The sequence below is a fragment of the Pleurodeles waltl genome, chromosome 5 (genome assembly GCF_031143425.1).
Source record: "Pleurodeles waltl isolate 20211129_DDA chromosome 5, aPleWal1.hap1.20221129, whole genome shotgun sequence".
NCBI classification, from domain to species: domain Eukaryota; kingdom Metazoa; phylum Chordata; class Amphibia; order Caudata; family Salamandridae; genus Pleurodeles; species Pleurodeles waltl.
The window spans coordinates 968707525-968729395 of NC_090444.1; the positions used below are offsets into that span (position 1 = coordinate 968707525).

General features: G+C 42.9%; 1 protein-coding gene across 1 annotated transcript in view; it reads left to right on the plus strand.

Annotated features, from left to right (window-relative positions):
* The first annotated feature begins 340 nt into the window (after window positions 1–340).
* Window positions 341–21871, plus strand: part of GALM (galactose mutarotase) — a 168743-nt gene continuing 147212 nt past the window's right edge. The window contains exon 1 of the mRNA XM_069235097.1: window positions 341–1265. Coding sequence (XP_069091198.1) covers window positions 1070–1265 — 196 coding nt within the window. The 5' untranslated portion in view covers window positions 341–1069. The remainder of the gene's footprint in view (window positions 1266–21871) is intronic.

Here is a 21871-nt window from a genome sequence, read left to right on the forward strand (position 1 = left end):
TTCCGCAGCAAGACTTACAAAGTTAGCAGGTTCAATACGAAAACATCTAAAGAATACAAAATAAAGCACGCTAATGAATTTCGTTCATTTCTTAACGCCACGCTTTTTTGTAAATATAGGTGTTATTATGTGTTTTCTAGACACTCTGAATACTCATAGCAATAATTGAGATGTACATTACAACATTAATTAAACACTCGTCGGCCAATTTTAGAATATTTTGGTTTTTGATTGCTATTTAAATTAAAACGCTCTATAGATAAGTATCAAATGGGAAGGACTGTTATTCTAAGATGGCTGCCGCGTTCCATCTTTACTTCTAGGAAGCGCAAGCGTCTCTGCCGTGTTTACAGTGCTGTCCGCCCTGATTTGCACTCCGGACCGAGCTCTTCTTAATATTAATGAATTTTGAAATGTACTTTCTGATCGTCTTCGAACAGCCTTGAACAGGTAGCTTCGTGACCATACCTGTTTCACCGTCGACGTGCACAAAACAGTATCGTGGAGAAGGTAGCTGCACCATCCCATTGCAACAACCACGTCCCAGCTTCAGACCACACTGGTTGTTGCAATTCCCCAGTGCCATACCAGGTGCACGACTTACTGCACCTTAGCGGCTTGTAGTGCAGTGCCTCTGCCCCTCAGCCAAAACTGAAAACGGCAGGCAGTCTGTTTACAGATGTTCACCCCTGGTCTGTCCTCACTCAGAACTTTCAAGAACATTGCTTTGGCACCCGCTCTCATAAGGGATTAAAATTACACTCCCACTCAATATTCTGCCCTGCTGCACGTATATGAAAAATATTGCTGTGCACAAATACCACAACTAACGTGCATGAGATACGTTATACTTTTACGGTTTATCCCTTATTATTTATAAGTATCGCAGTACAGTTTGCCAATCACCAATTATTTGTACATATTCTCTCGATTTTGAAAATTGCACGGGTGTAGCTGCTCTGAAGGACCCTGAAGCATCCTCGTTCATTTTATCAGAGACCCTTAGCAGTCCCAATTGTCCGAGTTGTGGCTTGACCTCACCCAATTTCCCTTTTAAGTGCCTGTGGCCATGGCACCAGTGACGGTGACCAGGGGGCTGTTTGGACGATTACCCAGCAGTGGGGCCGAGGTTGAGAAGTTCCAGCTGAAATCCGAGTCGGTGACAGTGGACATCATCTCCCTGGGATGCACAATCACCGCTCTCCAAGTGCACGACCGGAAGGGTGAAACTGCAGATGTTGTCTTGGGATTCGATTCGCTGGAAGGTGGGTTTAATGTTATATTTGAAAACGAATCATAAGAACTGCAGCAGTCCTACCAGCCGGTACCAAAGATCAAGATGTACCACATTTGAGTTCTTGCAGTACAACACTATTTACAAAGAGGCGCTTCAGGATTCCTAAGAAAAACTGAAAACAGGTTTGCTCTTGGGCAGACTTAGAACAAATCAGTGTTGCGCCGTCTTTCCTACTTGCTTATTAAGGAATAGAATAAACATAAGTTGATGATCACCCATTACACTTGTAAGAACACATACAATTCAGAGGTGGGCGAGCCAGAGCCGAGCCAAGTGTCTGGCTTGGTTCTTACAGACTGTACACTAGCCGTCCCCTGAAAATATTTGTTTTTTAAATCATACAACAAACATAACGTAAAATATGGTAGTTGCTTCAAAATAAAAAAAAAGAGTATTTCTTTAACATGTGGAAATGTCGTCATTAATGCGTCACGTTATAGAAAAGCACTGAAAAGTATTTGTTAAAGTGATAGTTCTAAAACATAAACTTAAAACGATTTCTGCCCGACATACCCTGCGCTCCACAACCCCCATTCTGCGAATCGCGCTGTTTGCAACAAGAAAAAAGCTTTGTACATCTGGCCCTGTGAGTGCTGCAGGGGGAAGTGTGAAAAGGTGGAGTGTGCAATTAGGATTTAGGGCACCAGCCTACATCTAAGGGGGGCATTCTTTAACCTGTAGAGAACCAGATGGGGCACAAAGGAGATGCACTTTGTCTGAATTGGTTCTGCCATGGTAAGATTGTGTACAGCACCTGAATCCAGCACTAGCATCCTCTAGAGAGTGTCCTCTGCACTTCTGCATGACTCTCAAATTATATAATTCTGCAGTTCACATGGTGCTGCTCTAGGCACAGTCGGGCATGGGCCGAACCCACCATAAAATTTCACCTACAACAGATAATGTAACATGGGTCTTAAAATTAGTCTTCATTATTTTAATGTGGAAAACCATTGCAGGTTTCAGTAACATTCTGGAGTTTTAGTTTGTGCCATTATTCCTCCACTTCTAATATTCATGTAACGTAGCTTGTTTTAGACTAATTCTGAATCAACACAACACTGTGTAGGCTAAATCAGTAGATCAGAATTTTAACCACAGTTTGGATATCCTTAAATGAGAAGTGGTTTGCCCACTTCCCCAGTACGAAATGCACATGATGCATTACAAGACAGAGAACAGCTTTTGCAACCCTTCCTGCTTACTTCTCGTTCCTTTTGCAATGCAAGACAACTTGTAATAAAAAATGAAACAGTTCTTGTTGGTTCTGAAGTTCTCACGAAGATTTGACAATCTGTATCATCTTGCCTTTTTCAATAGTTTTTGGGTCTAGCTGATGTTTTCCCCATTAATTTGACCATTTGTTAGTTTGCCACACTGTTACCCGAAAAAAACCATATCTTTCCTCTGTTGTGCTGGGAGTTTCCTGTCAACCGTAGGACTTTGATTGAGAGCATATGTGGACAATCCAAAACCCCTCCTGCTACTATGATCTCCCTAACCCTTCCCACAGACTCTTCCCTCCTCCATCTCTCCTTTACTCATCCCAAGCCTCATCTTATTACTATAAACTCCCAATTAACACTTCTGGATTCTTCCCTCCTCTACCCCCCATTACTCTAGTAAATCCAACTAATAAACTCACATAGCCTCTGCTCAAATTAACTCATAAAAATACTAAAACTGAACTCATATTTCCCTATACTAATCCACCACTAATTCCTCTTGGGTTCCGGAGTAGAGTGCTACTTGCCGAAAAGCGATTCGACGCCTCGTCAGGGGTAGTAAGCGCTATATAAATACTATTACTATTACAATTACAATCCTGTTGGTCAGTAGAAACCCGCCTTTGCTCTGCCTCCCTAGATAAATCGGTTGAAACATCTGATTGGCAGAGTGTTTCTGTTTTTAAATAAAACTTGTCTTTTGGTTCTCCCTGGTTTCCCACGATCTTCCACAATTAGGAATGAATAATGACCTCTCATGACCTTTATTTTGCATTTGTCTGCACTTCGAGTTTGAGCCTTGCCAAGCACAGGGAGATCCTTTACCAAACTCAAGGCCGTCTTTGTTGCTGCCCATAACGTTTTGAAATCAGATATAGGAACTATAGCCACTATACATAGTGTTCCTTTGTTCCTATGACATAGAAGAAGAGGGGGCTGTTCTGCCTGCTACAGGAGAGATGTTGACACCCTCGCCTGGGAGACCTCTGGCTATTGAAATATACTTTCATACATTTGCTCGGCTATTAAACTAGTTTCTCGCGGACTGCACTTAAAACTCAACCTCCCTGCTTCAAGGAACTGAGTAGCCAAACAAACGCCTTAGACGTTGCAAACCAGCTGACCATAACCTAACAGGAACCCACCCTAGTAGAATCACAAGGGTTTAGGACCTGCCCGAAGCACACCAGAACTGTGTCAAACCTACATTTTTCCTTTCTTTCCCTGTACAATCACAACATTGAGAGTCTGATTATGTTCCATTAGTAACCCAAAAGGGAAGAGGATAGTTCCCTTTTGCACCCATTTAGTTTGGATCTGGGTTCCATTGACTGTCTCTCCAAGTCCAGAACCGTTGGTAACATCTTCATATCTGTGTGCATTATTCTGTATTGCACAAACCTAACTTTAAAGCAATAGAATGGTGTACATTATTTGGGAGGTACAAAGTAAATTGAACTTTAGCTTGTAGATTTTCCAGTTCTTGAGATACCCTGCCTTAAAGGTGTACCTGGAACCATGAATGAGGCACCTGAGGATAGACTGTACTAGCATTTCTACCAGCACTTGTATTGACTCCGAGCTGTGAATATTATTGCCGATCTACTGGACTAACCCTGAATCTAAGGATCCTTTGAGTATATGCTCCTTCCACCCTAGATCTTACAGCTACTTGACATAGTGCAAAAGCCCTGTGACTACCATAGTTATATTTGTTCTTCTACTTCAGTTATTCTGGTGCTTTACAATCTTCCTCAAGAGGTAGGTATTGCAGTTTGCCTAAATTATTTAATATCCCAATATGTTATTCAAAAGTTTTTAAAGACTGTATTACAATCATTTATAAGTACAGTGGCTTAATGGGGTGGGTTCCATAGCAAATGCTTTGTATAGGAGAGTGGGTTATGTCAAGATAGCTACCATATGTATAGCATTCCACATAGTCTAGACAGGATCAGGAAGCTAGCTGGACAGAAAGTATAGGGTAAGGGCCCTTTAATAGTGCAGATAGCCCAAACGCCAAGGCCATATTGTTTGGGGCCAAGGACAGCATGTTTATTTTGTCTTTGGGTCAGGTAGGCCCAACCCCCTGCAGCACAAACCCTTTGGCTGACAGTTTATAGGGAAGGGAACTGTCTGCACCTGAGGTAATTTGTTTCCCTATGTTAATACTGTTCAAACTTGTATTTATGGTTAATTAATGCAAAGCCTTTATTATTAGGGTGAGCACTCTAACTAAACATTGTAAGGTCACACTGCACTAGTGACAGTGGTTCCAATAAAAAAAAAAAAACCTACACACTTTAAAGTTTAACAAAGGGAGGCTATGTATAATGCCCCAATAATGCTCTCTGATTAGATGCAAATGTTTGCAGAAGCTTGTAAGCACGACTGACTATTCATTGCTTTCAAAATGAAAAATTCAGGAAAGAAATTCAAATAGGCAAAACAGTTTTGCTACATTACAGTGCAATTTTAGGTACTATTGCTTTAAAGCCTCATTCAATAAAATGTTCTGTATGCTAGTATTTCCAAACAAACTCATAATGGAAAATCAATGTAATCATTTTTAGTAAGATTATGGGAAACATGAAATAAACAAGCACTGGCAAAGCCAACTGATCCAACATTAGTGATCGGTCTGTTGGTTTTGTCACTACGTGTCTTGTTTTGACATGGCTTTTGTAACACATTATTGTTGTGGAAGCTGCCAGGCCCTCACCATTGTAACAAACATTGGCATAAAGCAAAAACGTTTTTGGGACTCAAAAAGCACCTTGTCACGGTAGTTCCTGGCACTGAACAATTATTTGTGTGCCAATATGCTCCTTGTAGAAGAGCAGAATGTGGTCACTCACAGTAAAGCCAGCCAATAGTTGGATAGAGAGAGAAATAGAATTTTAATTAAAAAAAAAAAAATGCCTTGGTTAACGCCAGACCTATTTGGGGGCCCAATTCGTAAAGAAATCACAAAAGTGCATCCATGGTATATGTCTTTGCATTAGTGGCTTTCATGAATTCACAAGAATGTACAGATCAGACCAGGAAATCGTACTCCTAGCAAATATTTGTGAGCTGTATTTTAGCATGAGCAAATATGCATATGTAGATTTGCTCATGCGAAAATCTATTGAGTGTTTATTTACAGGTTCACTTTCCTTTTAACCACTTTGTTCCCTACCCTGGAAGAACTTGTGCTTCTGCCTTTGCCAGGAGTAAATTAATAGCCTTTCCCAGTATGGAAAAAGATTAGGGAAGAGCTGTGAACATCCTTAAAACATGCAAGTTAATAGATTTGCAAAGACTCAAAGGCATTCCTGCCCTGGAACTATTGCTAATTGCTCCCTCCAGCCCCAGTATGTAGATCTGCGGAAAGGTGGCAAAATAAGAAAATTGCTGCAGTAGGGCTTGAATTGCTAGTATTCGAGCACTACTATAGTACTAGCCTTGACATAATCAGAGAGGCTGTTATCAGAGCTCTTGCATAATTTGATTGCTGTCTTAATTTGTCACCACACTACATGACACCAAAGGGACTAGTAGATTTTCTTACAGGACAAGTAGATTTAAGAGCAACCTGTCCCATGGTCAAGTAGATATTTTATTAAATTCCACACCCCTACAGTACATTTTAAAACCAAATGCTTGTCGGAATAGTTGACTCTTCAGAGTTCTTCAGAATTCACTAAGGTTGGACATCGCAAGAGAAGAAATTCTGTAGTACATCCACCGTAACTTTGTTAGGAAAAGATCTGCAGCCCTTATTAGTTGTTAGACTGGTAGGATCTACTGTTCCCATGTTGAGATTATCTTACATAGTGGGTGAATATGTCCATTAAAAACGACTGGAGAGACTCAGGAGAGTTTCCTCTGATTCGCAAAATCACAGCATTTGCCCTCACAAGGGAGTGTTTTGACATGTACAGCCTGTGAGTTGAAAAGTTCTTTTTGACTGGTAAAAGGGGTTTTGCAACCCATTACGAACCACAGATAGGAGGGGGCATGAAAGGGTCATTCCCCTTTGGAAGTTACAATGGAATGAAAGGTTTGCAACCATAATTGCAGTTGCAAACCATTGATCAGATGCCAACACCTCAAGGGGTCTGGTTTCTAATCCCCAAAAGGGAAGCTGTTCCTTTTTGGTAAGCATGCTGGGCAGCTGCAGAAGATCACTGCCCGTACCCTAGCCCCGTGTTACGATACATAAAACATTATTTTTCTTTTGTAAAGCAGAACCAATACTTTAATGGAAAGTGGATGCCTTTACAAAAAGTATTTTCCATTTGGAAGAGAAAATACGAGGATGTTGGTTTGCTGTCCTTTGCAGACCACCATCCAGGCATTTGCAGCTGTTCACTGTAGGTCACAAATTGTGATCTGCCTTAGTAATATTCATTAGGCAAATCATTTTGCATCCCCAGCAAATGAGGAATTTGCGTTGTGACGTACTGGTACATAATCTCTATCACAAATTACATACCCATTTGCAAACCAATCAATGAGCAAATTGTTCATCTTGGTTTGCAAATGGGTCTTTGTACATCAGGCCTGTAATAACGTATAGGGCTTATGTGAATTTTTGTGGCAGAATGTTGCTCATATTTATGTGCAGAACTCTCCCTGTACTGAATACGTGAAACCATTGTCTGACCATTGTAGCGTAGTCAGAGCAGACTGTAAAGTGCACAAGTAAAGTAGAAAAGTAATAGCATAAAAGGCGGCTAACAGAGCCGATCTGTGAATCAAATGCAGCCCTGGAAAAAGTTGTAATACCTGTCAAATATTTCCTCAAGAAAGCAGAGTACGTGCACACCACACTCTTCAGGGGTACCCCACTCCTACCGCTGCATTTTTTATTTCAAAGTGTTTCATGGATAAAGGGGTATTATTCCTCTACTGCATAAAAATTGGCCCATATTGAAAAACATTCTGTTTTTTCAGCCCCACCGTGGCATTGTACGTTGATGCAAAAACTGACAACCTTCCCAAATATTGGGTCATTAGAAGCTTTTTCGTATTTTTACAAATGCATGCTCAGTCCAAGGAGGGATGGTAAAATATAGGTGGGGCAGTTTAATGTAGCCTGTGATTTCCATTGTGAGTCTATGCTTTGGCAATTTTGTTTTTCAAGATTTGTTTGATTAACATAAGATTAGACATTGGTCTATATAACTGCTGGGTGATCAAGCATTATTTGGGCTTATGAGGTAGAGGTATCTACACTGTGTTGTCCAAACACTACCCTGCACAGGCATTGCCAGTATGTTAATTATGTGGCCGTTATCCCGACATGGTTCTTTATTAGATCAACTGGGATGAGTACGTTGGTGAGGAAGAAGTTTTAGCTCTATGACCATGGCTTGAATGTCATCTAATGAGCAGGGCTGCAGTCATCCCAAAAGGATTTGACTTGCTATAAGACAAGATGACTGCTTCATATCTTCATGGTGGAATTCATTTTGTTATAAATGGCAGAAAGAATACCAGAAAAAATTATTATAACAATTTATACAAGATTGTGGGTGGCAGAGAGAGGCACTCAGGAGTGGTAGTTTCCTTTTTAGGTCAAGCAGAAGCATAGGGCTGGCTTTAGTGATGGTGGCGCCCGGTGCAGCAATCTTTTTTTGTCATCCCCTCACCCCATGACCACCTCCTCGGATTCTCTCACTACCACCTGGCAAAAGTGCCCCTCATCTCCCCACAGCCCCTCTCACATACATTTCTTGTGTTTTTAAGAGCTTCTAAAAGCTGGCTTTACTAATCCACTCAGCTATCTGTATAAAACATAGTTCTGTTCTTTACAGCACGCATATTAACCCTCGGTGCTACTTTATGGTGAGTCAAAGCTGCCACTAGACAACACATCAATCTCTCTCTATAGCAAAAACATTAATCACAAGAGTTATATTGACATTTTAATTGCTTCCTGAAGGCTGGGCACACAAGGAACTCTACAGCAGGTGCTTTTAAATCTCAAGTTTGTAACTTATTGCTAAACACAGTGCCCCCTGACGTCGGAGCACCCCCACAACTAGGTAGCACTCAGTGCAGCCGCACCCGTCACACCACCATAAAGCCAGCCCTACTTACGGCCTCTTGTATACATTTAGTATACTTACTTCTGTGGTCTTAAAGCCATTTAATTTGTTTGTTTTAGTGTCATTTAAAAATCCTTTCTCGCTAGTGGTCGGTCATTTCTCTTTGTCCATCCTTTTTCTCTTTGGGAGCAGGGACAAACTACTGTATAATTACGCTTTGTCATGTTTATCAGTTCTTTGGGGGAGGGGACTTTTTCCCTTGGTTTCATGCTCCTCTAAGTCAATGTGCTTACAATGCTGAGCTCGGAGGCACTGTACACACACCTTACTGCTTCCTCCATGGCGCTTAATCGCACTCCCCCACGCCATATTCTTGCTTGTTCAGCCACCATTCACCCGCCTCCCGCTGTAAATTGTTAACTCCTGTGCTTCCGTGGCTGATTGCCCCATACCCCCTTGTTTTCTTTTGCCTCGCTGCTTCGCTCTCATGGCGGTATGTTGTTTCTTCCATGTTTTCGGGCACCTTGCTGTTTCTTTGCAATGTCTGCGGGGTCTTTTTTTATTTATTTATGTTTGCAGTTTTATGTAGTGCAAACTCGACACAAAGGTATTGGGGCAGTTTATTTTTTTGCAGTTTAATATAGCGCAAATGCGATACAAAGGTATTACAATGCTTTACGTGAGCACCGGTTACATTACACAAGTGCACATTCACTTTTGGTAGCAGGTGCCATTCTTAACAAAATCGCTATAATTAATTTGCATCAACCTTGCAGGGATGAAGAGGTGAAAAGCTATGTCAGGATTGTAATCTGTGACATTCTCGTTCTGTCAAGACCTCTGCAGTGGGTGTATTTACCAACTGGCTTGAGTAGAGCTTAACACAAGGCGATAGCACGTGCCCTTGATAATCTCTGGAGGGTCACCAACCAAGAACATAGGTTAGATCTAGGCAAGAAGATGGAGAAAGGTGTTGTCTCCAAAATGGTGGAAAAGGAGTTGTGACTCCGGACCCAAGCCCTTCACGGCCTCAAGCTTGATAGCAAAAACATCTAGCCTTTGAAAGTAAACTGGGCCTCTTCAAATAGAGTTCAGTTAATAGAGGCAGTATTTTCGTAACCCTGAAGCGCAAAGAAGCTAACATAAGGGTGCCACAGTGAGAGGAGCAGTGTATCATAGGGCACAAAAGTGGAGCAAACTCCATCCCTTCCTCCTCTCAGAATTCACTGGTGTCATGGCTTTGATGACAGTTCCCTCACAGCTACTGCAACCTTGTAGATGCCACTGCTGGAAGCGTTGTCTAAAACAGCGCAAGAATAGCACCGCTTCCTGTTTGAAGAGGCACCACCTCGAATACCCCCACAGTTGTTGTCACAGGCGCAGAACGCTTCTCCATCCCCCTTTGAACTCCTGTGTATAATGATCTTCACATTTGCTGTCACAGTCCAGTAATGTTTAACCTGCTCTCCTCTTTTCCACCCCCAGGCTTCATTTAACCACTCCACTACGCTCCCATGCATCATTTGATGTAAACTCTATGCATTATTTCTGATTGCAGTTGTTTCCAAGTACATGGAAAATTAATGTCAAGAAAATATATTTTTGACCCTATCAAGTGGCCCTGTTTTCACTCCTGCTTCTACTGGTGCTCCTCTCAGTGCTTCACCATGACTCCCCATGTCTATAGGAATATACGTTTGCTTGTTTATATGGGTACACACTCCAAGAAGTACATCTCAAAGTCAATCCTGGACAGTAACAGTAAAGATTCCATGGGCGGGAGATGTTTTAAACAGGAGAACTGTTGTTTCACAAACTGTGTCCACCAGGACTAGCCACTGCTTGTACTTATGAAACCCGAATGTGTCATTGTGACTGAAGTCTTTTTTTGTAAAAGACAGCAAACAGGCAGGATCCATGCCAGGCTTGCAGAGAAAATCACTCTGTAAATAAGTCCCATATAACATTTTTTTACGTAATTTATCTTATGTGTATCAAGAAACTCTGACATGGTTCTGGACCTATCTTGGATTCCCCAAAAAAAACATACATTTGAATCCTTTTCGTAGCCTGAAAAAATGCCAATGAACCAGCCCTGTAGTAGCCTCATTAGACACCATTGGCCTAGGCGGAAAAACACTCAATAGTCCAAACCCAGGCTTCCCACTCTACTCTGAGTGGTCCAAATGGCAAGGCCAAGACTTCAAATTTTGAGTAGCCACCCCAACAGAGATAATTCTGACTCCAATCAGCCAGTACACAAATATATGCACCGAAAAGACACGTCAAGGCCTCCCAGGAGATTTAGGTACACATATCTCTTTTTATAGAGTCAGTCCTGAGCTGAGGGCTGTCATAAGACTATCAACCCAAGGCAGTGCTTTAAATGAATACAGAGTACCAGCCCTTCTGTATTTCCATTTAAAACACTGACTCAAGGTCACATATGTCGCACCTCTGGGACCTATTCTGTCGGCCCATCTTCCACTGAAGCTCTGTTTCACCAATCTGCACAGATTTGAAGCCTCCTGTTTAGTTAAGCTGCCTCTTCTGTTATTCTCTTTGTATACAGTCAACGTTTTTAGAAGTTAGGCTGGTATTGCCAGTGTAGAGGAATAATTCCTTTAAAAGTTTAACACCCAGAAATATATGTCTGCTTCCTTTTCTGTGCTCCTAACTCTTTTGACACCCTCATTCTCCAGGTTAAATTCCACAAAGGTGCCTCTTTGTGGCTTGTTTGGTGCTATAAAAGTTTAGGTAAACACACTAGAAGGGGTTGCATCTATAGAGTATCACAGCCAGTCTGTAGGAATGAGGCAAAAACATTCCAAAAATGGTGGCCTTGTTGTGTACTCTCTCCTGCAGTGACAGGCCTGAGAAGGTTGCTGTAGCACCTGGCATACATCCACTACACTCCAAACCAAATCACATTAGTAAAATACATTGTCATTTAAAAATGCTAATAGCTCTAACTCTCACAAATGCAAGACTTATTGCATTGCAAATGTCTGTTCAATGTGTTTAACACAGTATACTTGTTTTCCTGAAATCTGTATTGCAGTACCTCTGTAGTTGATTCTTGAAAGTGCCTTGAAGAAAATGTTCTAAATAAAAGCATCAGTAATGAAATACAATAGATTTACTACATAGTTATGTTTGTTTACTTCTTAATTCCTAAGTAGCAAAATATTTGTGCAAATCTGGCTACCTTATTTCAAAACTACGTTGTGTCCGTTTCTGAGGTATTGTAATATTTTCCAATTCAGATGTGTGTGCTTCAGTTGATACCCAAATCTAATCTAAAGTGGTTATTATTTAAGTTAATAATATCGATTTTTATATAAACTAGTTTAGACTGCATATTGTCTGGTGTTTTTTGTTAATTAAACTTCGTTCATTACTTTGTTACAATTTCTACAATGCATCTTTGAAATTATGTTAAAGAAAATAGTACAATATTTGCTTATAATAATCTTATTAATACAAGACGCTTGATGATAGTGATTGTTTAAAGACTGTAAAAGTAAATTTGTGGAGATCATTGCAGAATTCGTCTGTGTTAATTTGATAGTATCCAACATCCACCTTTTCGAGTTTTCAACTTTTGAATTCAATTCTGGTCATGTGGATCAAATTCAAAGAGATTTGTAGCAGTTATATGAATTCATATTAATGCATAAATACATTCTACAAGCGAAATCAGCAACACTTATATAAATTTCAGCTAAAGGGTAAACTCCTTAAGATAGACTACTGCTTTGAGATCATGAATACCTATGGCACTTGGCAAGTCCTGAACAGGATTTTGGAACAGGCGAGTGTTCAAGTTGAAGGAATTTGTGATTCTTTATCAATGTTAGTAAGACTTCTAACTGATCAGAGACTTATTACATTCAGGAAGACTTGGCCTATTTGTTAGCTCACTGTATAATTGAAATTCTATTTTTATTTTTATTATGAATACTCAGGGGATTACTCATCGTTTGGGTATGTCTCCTGTTTTATGGGTTTGCACACTCCCTGTCTGTATGTGCATTATTTCCTCATGCCTGGTATATTTTTTTCCATCCACTTACAATCACTGTAAATAACTAATGCCATTCTGTTAACGCAAGCATGCAGGATGATCACGCTTCAGCAATTATAGTGGAAATCTTCTTGTCGGAACATGTGGGAGATCTTTTGGCTCAAACCCACGTGTAACGTGTCTTTGTAGTCACACTTTTGACCTTGCACATTCTCGACATTGCCACAGTTGGGCGATAAACCCACTAGTCACGGAGGACCGGTCTACATTGTCAGTCAAGGCTGTCAGGATCACAAATGTCCTGATGCCTCACTCTTTATGAAGTAAGGTAAAGTCATTAGATTTTCGTGCTCTCTGTAGAGTGTGGTATTTTCGTTTCACAAGTGTGGCAATCTTTGATACACTGTATGACTGGTTTGCATAAGTAAAGCTTTACCTGTCAACACAATAAAAAAAGAGGGCAGCAGAAAGAAAAATACATAGCTGTCTTGTTGTCATGTTCCCTGATGCAACTTGCTATATTTAAGTGCCAACGGCAAAATGCCAAGCAAAATATACCACAGCCTATTTTTTTTGGCTAGCTTTTCTGTTTCTCCATCATTTCATACTTCATGGTATCCTCTTGTTTGAACAGATTAAAAGCTGCATTTTTACCGTGTTTTGCAACAAGGTGAAAAATGTTTTTGTCACATAGGCAGTGATGAGTGTCATAATCATAATATGTATTTTTGGATCTGCAGACAACATTACTCATGAGAACGTGAGTATTTTGTGATTTCAGAGGACTCATTTTGTCCATTTCCTCTCCAAACCTTGATAGTTCTAATCATTCTATTTAAAGTTGTCTTGTGCTTTTAGTACGCATGAACAATTATTGGTGAATCTATATAAGCATACTGTCAAATCAGTGTATTTGTTTGCAATATTTCTTAGAAACCTTACAAAATAGTGCACAGTATTATCCATCATCATATTCTGCTTTCCATTTAGTACTCATAAAAGTATTTGTCAATGTAAATCCCATTAATTTTACATATAAAAGCACGTTTTCTTACGCTGATGCCTGCTTCAGAGGCTTATTGATAATGTTTAGCGTGTTAAAGCTTCCTAAGTTTTTTTTGTTTTTTGTTTTACCCTTTTCCCTGGTTCAACAGCACTAAATAATGGCTACCTCCACAAAAGGGGGCTTCATCAGGTAACAACAAAATAGTGCAACAGGCTCATCCTGCTACACTTCTCCTCGTTGGCGGAGCTGGCATTATTGTACTCCCCATTGTAAAAATAGGAATACCTGGTGAACATTCAATTATCGATTTATCTCATATGTAGTTATTCACTCTTTCACATACATTCACCCACCACCAATTCTGTATGCAGATGTTGCTCTTATGGTGGAAGTTAAGCACATACTATCATTCTTGCTAATGCTGATATAAACAGCTGAGGCTCGCTGGGTGAAGAGAAGGTGCTCATTCCAGGACCTTTACAGAGAGGCCCAGATATCTTGGGAAAAGTTTAAATGCACCAAGAAAGACATGAAAGCTTATGAATGATCACAGTCGAGGGAACCTATTTAAAGATTTGTGCCATTTGTGTTGCGGCAACACGGGATACAGATCATACATGCCTTTTACCAAATGGTCAAATACTGCATTTTATGTATAACCATATTGCTATTCTGCACGTTTCTTGGCGTATTCTTGGATTTAATAATCACAGTTGGTAAAACATTGCAGGTATTAGTACGAATGTCAACGTTCATGTGCATATTCCAGCATCTTTATTTAAAATTAGTACAGAGCACATTTTCTGGACGCCTGTTAGAGTTCACCACATGTGGATTTAGCAGAACCCATCCGATCTATTTATTTTGTGTTTCTTTTTATCATTCTGATTTTGTGTTCCTTGAGAGTGTTTTATTTTATTTAGAGTAGGAGGTAATGAACAACTTCCTTTTCTGACATAAATGTGTGAAGTTTGTAAAGTGCCTGATTCTGAGAGATTAGCAAAGTCTTTTTCGCACCTTTGTTATCAATTGAAGTGATTAATTTTGCTTAGTTTATCAAATCTGAAGCTGTAAAGTATTTTTGTGCTAATTAATATGCATGTGATTCCACTTTATTTTAGTTTGACAAAAATAGTCTTTAAGCATAAACATTCTGATATATTGTAGTTCATGATCAACTGAGCCTTTTCTTGAGGATTACATTTTAGGTAGTGTAAGTTATTGTACATGCTTCCCTTATTGCAATAATTTACTCTGTTAATAAATGTCATCTTTTTAATTTCAGTTCAGATGTGTGTTTAACATGTACTTTACATGATAACATCTCTGGTGCAAGGCCATGGGTGTTTCCACTGAGCCAGAGAACCTGTCATAGTGTTGGACTCACAGAAATACCTGAGAAAAACAGTTCCTTTATAACGGAAGGACCCTCTGTACTCAACCAGGCCAATGTCCTCAATGGTTTATCCCAGTCTAAGTGCACCTAAATTTATAATTTGCATAGCTTTTTTTGCACCAGTGATCAGCTGTTGTGAAGTTGTCTTGTGTAAGAGCAGGGCTCCCCTCCCAATGCACACAGAAAAACTTGAAGGTCTCTATTCTGATCCCATAGCCCAGCCAGGTCTCTCTAATTGCATCTGGTGACATATCACGGTCTCTCTACAAAAACCCTTTGTGTAATTGTATTGCTTACCATATCAAAGAGAACCTTACTGGCAGCAACAGATTGGCAATGAAACATCACTTTTTCCTGTGGGGCTATGCCTCCAGCTAGGTACAATCCTAAAATCAGTGCATATTAATTGAAGCGTTTAGTAAAGGGGGCAGGACATGTCAATGGAAGGGGCTGGGGGTTGCCAATAGAAAGCGCCGGGATGCACTGAATGAATGGTCCAGCAAAAAATCCAATATGTGATTCAAATTGTTGGACAAGAATAGAGCTGTCTCATGGATGCCTGTGGTCACTGTTACTGTGGATGTAAAAAAGATTGAGATAGTCATACTCCGATATAAAAGAGATGCATCATCCTGTCAAAGATGGCGCCCTTAATCAAAAGCCACCTACGATGGTCTCTTTTAAGTCTGGACTCAAAAGAGAAGCAGGTTATCAAATTGAAATCATATCCACCAGCTGTAGGCATTTACCAATAATAGAAAATAGGACCATCCTCACAGCTAGCCAATTTAATGTGTTCCATTTTAATCAAGTGCATTTCCTGCAAATAGGCCACTTCGACCCTCTCCCATTCGGGCATGACTTTGCAATGTTTTCCGCTAACAATGATTTATGAACTTCCTGCTGAAAGACTGTTTGCTGAAGGAGGGTGGGAGTACACTGCCTCACATCCCAGCATTTAGTTCACCCTACTGCATTATGGTAAATGTGGTACATGTTCACTCTTACTTCAGTGGTTAACTGTAGTTTTTCCACCCTCATTGGTGCAGCTAGTGCTGTTTATCTCTAGATACATGTTTCTGGATTTAGTCCATCAGTAGAGAGCAGCAGGTTTTTTAGGGTTGAGCCTGCGATAGCATGCACTAGCGCATGCGTATCGTTTGTGAGATGCTGTTGTATTGAGGCAATGGCTCGGGGCCCGCCCGTTGCTTGTCATTTTTTGGATTGCGTGGCACTCTTCTTTACAGCCTCGTAGTTGGTCACAGGTGGCACATCACCATTTCCGTTCCTGTCCGTGGAGCAGGGACCAAGCATTGATTGATTCAACTTAATCAGTGGCATCCACTGCTCCCGATGTGAATTGAGGTATTATTTTGTTGTTTTTAACTTCTTGTGTCTGCAAACAGAAAGAATGTGACTGGCAAAAATATGTCCAGCAGGGCAAACAAAATTGCAAAGTTGTATTTTCTATAGTTAACTTTTTTCTATTTTGCCACGTCTACTTTTCTCATGTTTTGTTTTGTTTTTGCTTGTGGGTGCTGTTCTCAAGACCTGATTATTATCTTGTTCTAAATGTTGCAAAATAACATTGTTTCTTATGTTTGATTTTCTAAATTATGCTTCAACAGATAATCATGCAGTACATCACAATCCACCCACTCCAAACGCCCTGCCAAGTTTCCCCAGTCCATGTGTGATGTGATGCTCCTGTCCAGGTTTTTTCTTTGAACTATGAGAACCGTAGTCTTGCGTAGTCCTTTGTAAAACAGGACTACAAGTCCCAGAATTTAGAGGAAAAAATGTGGACTGGAGCAGCAATCACATACGGACCTGGGCAACTTGGCAGCTATGCTTCAATACAATCCTAACCACTCCAAACCAGACCACTCACCCCAACCCACTCCAATCCACCACACCCTAATCCTCCCAATGAATGCCACTCCAATCCAAAAAATCTGCCCCACTCCAATCCAAAAAAATCTGCCCCCTCCAGTACAGCAGTCCAAAACAATCTGCCCTACTCCAGTCCAAACCTATCTGCCCCACTCCAATCCAAAATAATCTGCCCTGCTTCTGTCCAAAAAAGTCTGCCCCACTTCAATCTGCCCCACTCCAATCCAGAATAATCTGCTCCACTCCAGTCTGCCACACTCTAATCCAAAACAATCATCCCCACTCTCACCCAAAACGATCTGCCCCACTCTCATCCAAAACAGTCAGCCCCACTCCGTTCCAAAACAACCTACCCCACTCCAATCCAAAACAACCTACTGTAAGGAAATGCCTCCTTGGCATGGTTACCCCCTGACTTTTTGCCTTTGCTGATGCCAAGTTATGATTTGAAAGTGTGCTGAGGCCTGCTAATCAGGCCCCAGCACCAGTGTTCTTTCCCTAACCTGTACCTTTGTTTCCACAATTGGCACACCCTGGCATCCAGGTAAGTCCCTTGTAACTGGTACCCCTGGTACCAAGGGCCCTGATGCCAGGGAAGGCCTCTAAGGGCTGCAGCATGTCTTATGCCACCCTGGGGACCCCTCACTCAGCACAGACACGCTGCTTGCCAGCTTGTGTGTGCTAGTGGGGATAAAAAGACTAAGTCGACATGGCACTCCCCTCAGGGTGCCATGCCAACCTCACACTGCCTATAGGTATAGATAAGTCACCCCTCTAGCAGGCCTTACAGCCATAAGGCAGGGTGCACTATACCATAGGTGAGGGCATAAGTGCATGAGCACTATGCCCCTACAGTGTCTAAGCAAAACCTTAGACATTGTAAGTGCAGGGTAGCCATAAGAGTATATGGTCTGGGAGTCTGTCATGCACGAACTCCACAGCACCATAATGGCTACACTGAAAACTGTGAAGTTTGGTATCAAACTTCTTAGCACAATAAATGCACACTGATGCCAGTGTACATTTTATTGTGACATACACCCCAGAGGGCACTTTAGAGGTGCCCCCTGAAACCTTAACCGACTACCCGTGTAGGCTGACTAGTTTTAGCAGCCTGCCACACACCAGACATGTTGCTGGCCACATGTGGAGAGTGCCTTTGTCACTCTGTGGCTAGTAACAAAGCCTATACTGGGTGGAGGTGCTTCTCACCTCCCCCTGCAGGAACTGTAACACCTGGCGGTGAGCCTCAAAGGCTCACCCCCTTTGTTACAGCACCCCAGGGCACTCCAGCTAGTGGAGTTGCCCGCCCCCTCTTTTGGCAGCAAGGCCGGAGGAGATAATTAGAAAAACAGGGAGGAGTCACTGGCCAGTCAGGACAGCCCCTAAGGTGTCCTGAGCTGAGGTGACTGACTTTTAGAAATCCCCCATCTTGCAGATGGAGGATTCCCCCAATAGGGATAGGGATGTGCCCCCCTCCCCCAGGGAGGAGACACAAAGAGGGTGTAGCCACCCTCAGGGCTAGTAACCATTGGCTACTAACCCCCCTAAATTGAGTATTTAGGGGCTCCCAGAACACAGCAAGATAGATTCCTGCAACCTAAGAAGAAGAGGACTGTTGAACTGAAAAACCTGCAGAGAAGACGGAGACACCAACTGCTTTGGCCCCAGCTCTACCAGCCTGTCTCCCCACTTCTAAAGACACTGCTCCAGCAACGCGTTCCCAGGGTCCAGCAACCTCTGAAGCCTCAGAGGACTACCCTGCATCTAGAAGGACCAAGAACTCCAGAGGACAGCGGCTCTGTTCCACAAAGACTGCAACTTTGCAACAAAGAAGCAACTTTGAAACAACACACGTTTCCCACCGGAAGCGTGAGACTTTGCACTCTGCACCCGACGCCCCCGGCTCGACTTGTGGAGAGCAAACACCACAGGGAGGACTCCCCGGCGACTACGAGACCGTGAGTAGCCAGAGTTGAACCCCCTGAGCCCCCACAGCGACGCCTGCAGAGGGAATCCCGAGGCTCCCCCTGACCGCGACTGCCTGCTTCAAAGACCCGACACCTGGTAAAAACTCTGCATCCGCAGCCCCCAGGACCTGAAGGATCCGACCTCCAGTGCAGGAGCGACCCCCAGGTGGCCCTCTCCCTTGCCCAGGTGGTGGCTACCCCGAGGAGCCCCCCCCCCCTTGCCTGCCTGCATCGCTGAAGAGACCCCTTGGTCTCCCATTGAATTCTATTGTGAACCTGACGCCTGTTTGCACACTGCACCCGGCCGCCCCCGTGCCGCTGAGGGTGTACTTTCTGTGCTGACTTGTGTCCCCCCCGGTGCCCTACAAAACCCCCCTGGTCTGCCCTCCGAAGACACTGGTACTTACCTGCTGGCAGACTGGAACCGGGGCACCATCTTCTCCATTGAAGCCTATGCGTTTTGGGCACCACTTTGACCTCTGCACCTGACCGGCCCTGAGCTGCTGGTGTGGTAACTTTGGGGTTGCCCTGAACCCCCCAACGGTGGGCTACCTTGGACCCAACTTTGAACCCCGTAGGTGGTTTACTTACCTGCAATAACTAACAAACACTTACCTCCCCCAGGAACTGTTGAAAATTGCACTGTCTAGTTTTAAAATAGCTATATGTCATTTATGTGAAAACTGTATATGCTATTTTGCTAATTCAAAGTTTCTAAAGTTCCTAAGTGAAGTACCTTTCATTTAAAGCATTACTTGTAAATCTTGAACCTGTGGTTCTTAAAATAAACTAAGAAAAGATATGTTTCTATACAAAAACCTATTGGCCTGGAATTGTCTCTGAGTGTGTGTTCCTCATTTATTGCCTGTGTGTGTACAACGAATTCTTAACACTACCCTCTGATAAGCCTACTGCTCGACCACACTACCACAAAATAGAGTATTAGAATTATCTCTTTTTGCCACTATCTTACCTCTAAGGGGAACCCTTGGACTCTGTGCATACTATTCCTTACTTTGAAATAGTGCACACAGAGCCAACTTCCTACACCTACCCACTCCAATCCAAAGCAATATGCTCCTCTCCAATACAAAACAAGCTACTCCACTCAGAAACAATCTGCCCCACTCATTCCAAAACAATCTGCTTCATTCCAGTCCAAAGCAATCTGTCCCACTCTAAACTGTCCCACATCAATCAAAAACAGTCTGCCGCACTCTAATCTGCTTCAGTCCAATCCAAAACAATGTGGCCCCCTCCAGTCTGCTCCACTCCAATCCAAAACAGTCTGGGTCACTTCAATCCAAAACAGTCTGTCCCACTCCAATCCAAAACAATCTGCCCCTCTCCAATCTGCCCCACTCCAATCCAAAACACTTGCCCCACTCCAGTCCAAAACAATGTGCCCCACTCCAATCTGCCCCACTCCAAATTCCAAACTATCTACCCCACTCCAATCGAAAACAACTTGCCATGATCTACACTGCCCCACATCAGTCCAAAACAATCTGACCCACTCTAATCTGCCCATTCCATTCTAAAACAATCTGCCTTACTCCAGTCTGTCCCACTCCAGACCGCCCAATCCAGTCCAGCTCACCCCAATCCAACCCTCTCTATCCCAATTCACCCACTCCATCCCAGCTCAGCCCATGTCAGTCCCCACAATCCACCCCACACCAATCCAATCCACCCAAGTCAATTCCAGGCTAATCTACCTCAAACCAATCCAACAGAATCCGACTCACTACAGACCAGCCCACCCCACCCCACTACAGTCCAAACCACACTTCTCCAGTCCAACCCGCCCCACTCCAATCCAACCCATCCAACTCCAAACCACCACATTCCAATCCTACCTACCACACTCCAGTTCAACCCATTACAGTCCAACCCACCCCACTCAAATCCACCCACCCCAATCCAAGCCAATCCACTCCACTCAAATTCCATCCCAGTCCATCCCTCTCCAGTCCAATCCACCTTAATCCACCCCAGATCAATCTGGGTCACTTTAATGCACCCCACACCACCTTAGTCCACCCGCTCCAATACAGTCCACCCACCATACCCCACTCCAATCCAGTTTACCCCACTCATTCCAACTCAACCCACTCCAGTCCAACCTACCTCAGTGCATTCCATTCCACCCCACTCCAATCCACCCTACTATACTCCAGTGTAACACACCCCACTCCACCCCATCCAGTTCATCACACCCCATTACATTCCACTCCTCTCAAATCCAGTCCACCCCATCCAGCCCACTCCAATCCGCCTCAATCTACTCCAATCTACCCATTGTTCTCCAATCCACCCAACCCTTCTCTAATTCTCCCCACTGTAATCCAGTCCTACCCAGTCTACTTCAATCCACCCACTCTACTCCAGTCCACATACCACACTCCAATCCACCCCACTTCATTCCACCCCAATCCAATCCACACCACCCCGTTCAGTCCACCCCAATCCACACCACCCAGTTCAGTCCACCCCACTCCACCCCACTTCAGTCCATCCCACTTCAGTCCAATTCACCTTAACTCACCCCAGTCCAGTCAATACAGTACACCTTAATCCACCCCTCTCCTGTCCAATCCACTAAATCCAAACCACCATAATCCAACTCATGCCAAACCACACCATTCAAATCCATCCCACTCCATTCCAATCCACCCCACTACAATCCAACTCACTCCAGTCCAGTCCACCCTACTCCAGTCCACCACAATCCACCCTACAAAAGCCCAGTCCACCCCTCTCCAAAAAACCCATTCCACTCCAATCCAACGCAGCCCACTCCACTCCATCCCACCTCACTCTAATCAATCCACCCCACCCCATTCCAATCCACCCCACCAAAATCCAATCCAGTCCACCCCAATCCTGTTCAACCCACTCAACCCAATCCACCCCACTCAGTCCCACCTCACTCCAGCCCAAATCACCTCACTCCAGCCCAAATCACCTCACTCCAGCCCAATTCATCTCACTCTAATTCATTGCACCTCAGTGCAA